This window comes from Gavialis gangeticus, unplaced genomic scaffold (assembly GCF_001723915.1).
Source record: "Gavialis gangeticus isolate Ggan-Ray unplaced genomic scaffold, GavGan_comp1, whole genome shotgun sequence".
NCBI classification, from domain to species: Eukaryota; Metazoa; Chordata; order Crocodylia; family Gavialidae; genus Gavialis; species Gavialis gangeticus.
The window spans coordinates 29,771,776-29,778,620 of NW_017729030.1; the positions used below are offsets into that span (position 1 = coordinate 29,771,776).

At 41.5% G+C, this 6,845-nt stretch overlaps 1 protein-coding gene across 1 annotated transcript in view; it reads right to left on the reverse strand.

Annotated features, from left to right (window-relative positions):
* SPATA5 (spermatogenesis associated 5) overlaps nt 1-6,845 on the reverse strand; it is a 395,498-nt gene that overhangs the window by 250,895 nt on the left and 137,758 nt on the right. Inside the window, exon 14 of the mRNA XM_019522055.1 lies at nt 2,163-2,289. Coding sequence (XP_019377600.1) covers nt 2,163-2,289 — 127 coding nt within the window. The remainder of the gene's footprint in view (nt 1-2,162; nt 2,290-6,845) is intronic.

Here is a 6,845-nt window from a genome sequence, read left to right on the forward strand (position 1 = left end):
GGGGGGGGGGGAGGCATATGCCCCCAGGTCTTCCCTGGGGGTGTGCAAAGCGGCACGGAGGCAGGCCTCCGCTCTCCATGCCCCTTGGACAAGCTGTCTACAGCTCTGACCTGCTTCCCACCTCAATTCACTGCCCTGGCTGGGCATTGTCCCCAACCCCAGCCCCTCCCTCACTGCAGAGGCCTTGATCTGCCCTCCCCTCCCTGCTTCTACCCTTCCACAGACTTATCTGCAGGATGCTGCTCTCCACACTGCCCAGCTGTATTCCTGGCCATGTGCATGTATGCAGTGTCCAGGGGTCCCACAGCCAGAAGACATACTATATTTATTGGTGACATTATCAGCTACACTAGCCAAAAAAAGCTGATAGCCAATAGTTAATTTTCCTTTTATCATTGCCAATCCAATATGGCACCAATATATCGGTGCACCTCTAATACAGATGTTCAGACTTTTTCTCCCAAAGCAAAAACGGCTGTTCCAGGGAAAAAATAACCTGGGAATAACCAGGGTTAAATTACTTCCAAAAGAGTTTCTCTGGGAGAGTGAATGTTTGCACAAGTAACCCTTCTGAAAGAAGCCACAGAACAACCTTGCAGCATTCCAGGGTATTTTGTTCCCTTCTCTCCCCTTCTCCCCCTCAAGGAGACAATGTATCACTTGGGCTGGACTCTACTACTCCAACCAATCAGGGAACAGAACATGCCTCAAATTGAGCAAAACTCTGTACATACCATGGCTTCTCTCACAAGGGAATACAGACCTCTAACATATTTCCCCCTACAAAGAGACAGCACATCCCTTGCTGGATTCTGCTTCTCCAGAAGGGAGCAAAACATGTCCCTTCACAATCTCCACATTGTGCTCCAGGGAGACACAGGCTGACTCCAAGCAAGGCCGCCATCTGTTGCCTAGCAGATTGAGGGAGCTTGCACAGTACACTGAGATATGTGCACAGGGACCCCACCTCACTGCACAGCATCAGCAGTGTAATCTCTCTTCTCTTTGAGGACTTTGCATTCAAATGTTTGTTTAGTTAATTTTTACTACCAGGGGAACAAACCCAGGAGAATTCTCCCTGATTATTTGAATGTGTGTACACAGCACCAGTCTCAGTATGCTACTAACAAAAGCCTTACTGGCTACATTACTACAGGTCCCAACTGCCTGTTGGGTTTGATGGCTGGCTCCTATTAACTAGAATGTCTGTCTCAGAAGATACTAACATATTTCAAAATATATGCTTCTGTTCAAAATGGGGGTGGAAAACTATATTAGTGGAAGTTTTTGCAGAAAATAAGCCAGGAGGACTTTGGTATGTCATGAGAAGCTAGCCAGCAAGCCTGGCCAATAGAGGAGAATAGAGGCATACCAGATACCTGAACTACAAATACCATGACACACTGAACCGGCTCAGGTAGACACAGATTAATGATTGAAATTTCTTGTGGAAAACCCTATTTTGGGAGAAAATACATTTTTCATTTAATTGTTTTGTTTTTAATGAAAAATTCCCAACCAGTTTTACTATTTTCTATCTGCATGCAAAGTATAAGAGTAAACACCAATGCAGAGTCTTCTATGGCTCAAGTGGAAAACAATTGTATTTCTGGAGTTGAAGCCCTGAGCTTTTTTCTCAGTGCTTCATATTTATGAACTAACTGGTGACAGTGCTGTTTCTATGTATCCTCCATATAAATCTTGCAAAAAAAGGGGGTAAAACTTCCTATAAGTACTTTTAAAAGGTTAAAATTATCATAAAATATTTACAAACTTTCAAGAAAATTCAGAAAACATCATCTGAAAAATATTTTTCCTAGTACACTCCTTCATAAGCAAGTACAGTAAGAACAAAACAGACAAGTGGCTCACCAGACATGTCACTGCACAAATTTAGTGAATTTGATTTAAGAGAGAATTTTTCAGCAAACTGATACTTAAAGATATTGCAAACCATTTTTGTTTTTACTGAACTTCAAGTAACTAAAAAGGAAACGGACATAATCCTTTCCTCTTTTGTCTTTGTTTTGAAATTTCTTCCCTTAACTAAAAAAATTGGTTAGAGAACTATTTAGAGAATAAACATTGAAATAGAATTAAATTATTCCAGAAGACGGTTTTCACAAGAGACCCAGAGTATACCACAGTGCATTTATTCTTACCTTGTCTATCATATCCGGTCGGTTTGTAGCTGCCAAAATTGTCACGTCTTTTAGCTGTTCTATCCCATCTATTTCCGTTAACAACTGAGCCAAGACACGGTCTGCTACATTCCCAGCACCTGAAGAGCTAATTAAAATAATACCACAGCATTAGTTTTCCCTTCCTAGAAGGGAAGGGTTTACTGTTATTTAAAACCTGGAAAAAACATATTCAGTTTCATGGAATAACTTTCCAATTCATCTTTTTCACCTCAACACTTAAAGGTAAACATAACATTAATCATTAAACTGATTAAACCTATATTCCAGAATCAGCCCTACAAAAGATTTCTTACTACTAGGAAAAACAGCTGGGCTTGTTACTTATTCCCTCACCATGGTGGCTTGTACAAGATCATCGTATAATACATTAGTCTGAATTAAACATTTCTAAGGTGGTAACAACTCAAGTCATGTGGCTTCTTAATTAGTCAGATATTTTAGTTCTTGCCACTCCCTGGTGATTGCTTATGCCACAATACAAAGCACATGTATTTTGCAGTTTTCCACTACATTATTCCTTTCATCCCCAAACAAGATTGTTTTGAGTGCTAGTCAACTAACTCATAAAAGCATCTCCTGCCTTTTTAATTCATCCATCTGATTCTATTGATGTTGAAAAGAAAACCGAAAAGAAAAATCAGAGAGACAGGGAGAAGTATGAAGTTCTGAAATCACTAAAAAATTAAACTATTTTATGAGTTCAAAAAAGTTTGGTAATTGATTCAGATCACATTGAAATGAATGGCAAACAGCTTCAATGCATGTGATAACATTTCTTAAGAAAAATACATATGTTCATTAAAGATTCTTGAAAGAAGGAAGGAAGGAAGGAAGAGAACTACATTAGGCTCAATGGATGTGGCTACAGAGTAATTACAACATTGTGTTATAAAATCCTAAGGTGCAAATTTGAGCTTTAGCCTGAACACACATCAACCTCCACCCCCGCTCCTCTACCCCAACAAATACATATTACACACACACACACATATGCACGCCAACACTGGCATTAACTATACTTCATTTCAGAAACAATATAAGAATTATGGGACATGTAGGTTCTTGGCTCCAATCACCTTGCAGTGATTTGAACCCAAATCTCCCACTACCAGAAAAATGCCCTAACCATCAGGGTAGAGGCCTGACAGGACTGAGGGCACTCTCATCCTTGTCATTAAATCTGGGCCACTAGGTGAAAAGTAATACAGGAATCAGTGAACCCAGAAGGAGAGCAAGCCAGAGGAATCCCAACTTGATCTAGTGAGACGGGAACTTCCATGGGCGGGAGGTTCCTGGGTTCTGCTCTATGTTCCCACAGCTATTTAGACGTGTTTACATTAAATAGCCATTGAATAAAATATATATACCGATTTGGGAACAAGGGTAAGAACCAAAGGCTCCCTCTCTCTGAAGGAGTTATTAAGACTGCATTAAAAAAACTGACCCTCCCCATAAAAAACCACCCACTCATAATCAGAAATAGGAACAAAGCTGTATCCAAAAGTGCACTGGGTTGGGACTAGACTGCGGTTCCTCATTTCCAAGACTTAAGATTGTTTACTAAGCCAAAATACTTGCTCCCTAGGGCAGTGGTTCTCAACCTTTTTAGACTTGCAGACATAAAAAAATATATCAGTGCACTGATATATCAGTCCATATTGGATCAGTAGTGATAGAAGAAAAAATGACATTATCAGCAATCAGATTTTTTTGGCCAATGTAACCAATTATGTCACCGATAAATGTCATGTGCATGCATGCAGGTGGCCACACGGCAGGAATGTGGCCCAGCAACTTGGAGACCAGCATCCAGCTGATAAGTCTGTGGGGAGAAGGGGCGTGGGGAGGGGCAGATCGAGGCCCCCACAGTGAGGGAAGGAATGGAGCAGGAGTGGGCGCTGCCCAGCCAGGGCAGGGCAGGTGAGTGGGATGTGGGATGGAGTCATGGGCAGCTTGTCCAGGGGATGCAGAGCAGTCTGGGGGGAAGCTCCTAGCCACTGCACACACCCCTTGGGGAGGAATGGGATTTCTGTGCAGGGTGAGGGTGAGCTGCCCACTGCAGGACTAGGGCCAGAAGCTGTGCCAGCCTCTCCCTGGTGCGGGGGGGGGGCTGGGCTGGGATTTTGCTTGGTCAGGTGGGGGCAAGGCAGGCTGCAGCAGCACTGGGAGCAGGGGCTACAGGGTGGGCTATAGCCACCCCAAAACTTGCCATAGTCCCCCAGTAGCCACCCCTCCAAGCACCACCCCCACCTGCATCCCCAGCCCAGACCCCCGTGCCAGGAAGAGGGTAGCACAGCCCCTAGGCCTGAACCTGAGCAGGCTCACACATGCCCCCCATGCCTCCCCTGGGGGTGCATGCAGCAGTGGGGAGCTGCCCACCCCTCCCACACCCTCTCCCTAACTCCCTGTTCCCCACCCCCAATGAGCTGCCCACAGCTCTGTCCCACACCCCACCCTGCCCCGGCTCGGCAGTGCCTACCCCTGCCCCATTCTCTCCCTCACCACAGGGGGGCCTCAATGTGCCTCCCTCCACACACCTCTTCTCTCCTACAGACTTACCCGCCAGAAGCTAGTCTTCAAGCTGCCGGGCTGCATATCAGCAAGCAAATTGTTATCGGCCAATATGTCTAGTTAATAATCGGCCATGCGTATCAGCCAAAAAGTCTTTATTGGTGCACCCTTAAAAAAAAAACCCAAAAAATCCCAGCGTTTTAATTTAAACTTGGCACATTCCAACGCCAAGTGCCACGCATCCCCAGAAGAGGCAGCGTGTTACATCAACCTGGCTTGCCCAGCATCTGTCAAGATCAGGCGCTTCAGTGGGGCTTTTTTGGCACTTTTATCTAATAGTTAATTAAATCAGCTTTAACTAAAAACGCCAGAAAACTCTCCTGAAGTACCCAATCTTCACAAACACTGCAGAGCTAGGCTAAAGTAACACGCTGCTGCTTCTGGTAAAGTGTGGCTTTTTACTTTTTTAAAACATCTCCAAGCAACTTTGGTTTTAATCTTTTTTTGCCTACAGAAAAATAATATACCAGTTTTTCTGTTGCAAAGAACCCAGAAAAAAACACAACTATGGATATCTTTTTGAAATATCTGGGTTTATCTTGCAAATCATGTTTACAGACTTAACAGTGCTAATTTTATGTGGCACCCCACAGCATTTTTTAAAGGTACCTCAAGATATCTCATTTAAGATTCACTGCCCTAGAGACAAAGACAGTCAACAGCTTATTCTAAAAGCTCCCTCTGCTGAACAACTGCTGTAAGTACAGCTGAATAGTTAAAACAGGTAAGGAACAAATACTATTGTAACCACTTTATTCAAGGCCTGCTTCTCTGATTAGCTAAACCTCAGGTTTTCAGTGGGACTTGCCTGCCACTCAGTAAATTATTATGTACATCTTTGTCATAGAAGGATTGTTCCAAGTGGAGTTTTCATAGCTCTTCATCACTGTGCCACTTCATTTCCCTGCCTTTAAATGGACCTTTTCCAATACTTTTAAAAATACTATTCTCCATTATTACCTTCATGCTAATAATTGCAATGAAGTTTTTATGCTGATTTTATCATTATTTCTTTGGCTAACATTTATTTGTTCTCTTCCCCACACATTTCTAGGCAAATATTAACTTTTTATGACTTGCAATAATTTTTTAGACCATTTTTATTTATGAATACACAGACCAATAAATTATAATCAGGTTGATTTTAAGATACAATGAATATTGCAATTTTTTGTTTGCAAATTCATGATGTATACCAACTATTCTAACTAGTGGATGCTTATACTACATAGGTTATTAGTGCATCACTACCATAATCAATGTCAATATCCACTGGAGAACAATACTTGATATTTTTTTCAGAGTTCAAGAAATCTTAATATCATAAAATACATTTTGTGTAGATTTGTTATGAATAACTGCTATAGATATTCTATAATTTTCTGGAACAGGTATTTGAACACCTTTCGTAAGTATTCAAAATCTGAAAGACATCTGCCACCATCTCGGGGGTGACTGAGGGGGCTGCTTAGAAATATTAGAGTAGGGTCCTGGGTTTGTTAGTCACCAGCTTTATCTACTTTGATACAGCAGTACTACAAATTCACAAATGAAATCAAAGAACTTCTAAACATATCCAAGAGACACAGCCCTCTTTATTTAAATTAAACATAACATGGCAAAAATGATACAGTTGCTGCATGTGAATAGCAAATAAGTTTCAAAGGACACAGAACTCAAACAAACAAACAAACAACATTACCACTGTAAAATAAACTAGTCTTAAACAGGGACTCATGCCCCAAATCCTATAAAAACTCACATACTTACTTAACATTATATCTATTGATAGAAAGTTAAGCACAAAAATATGTGCAAGATCAGGGCCTAAATGATAAATGCAGTTGAAATAGTATGAAATCACAAGTCTTTGGGGGAGCAGGTAGACTTTTGTTTTGGTGAGGAGAGCAGAAATAACAAGGCTAACATGCTTTCGAAAGAATGGGCTAGTAAGTGCATTCGCCCCTCCTAATATGAATACCATTTTTTTTGTATACCATACCCCCAAATAAGAGGGTACACATTGTTTTTCGAAGACAGAATGTTAAAAAAAAAAAAAAAAAAAAAAAC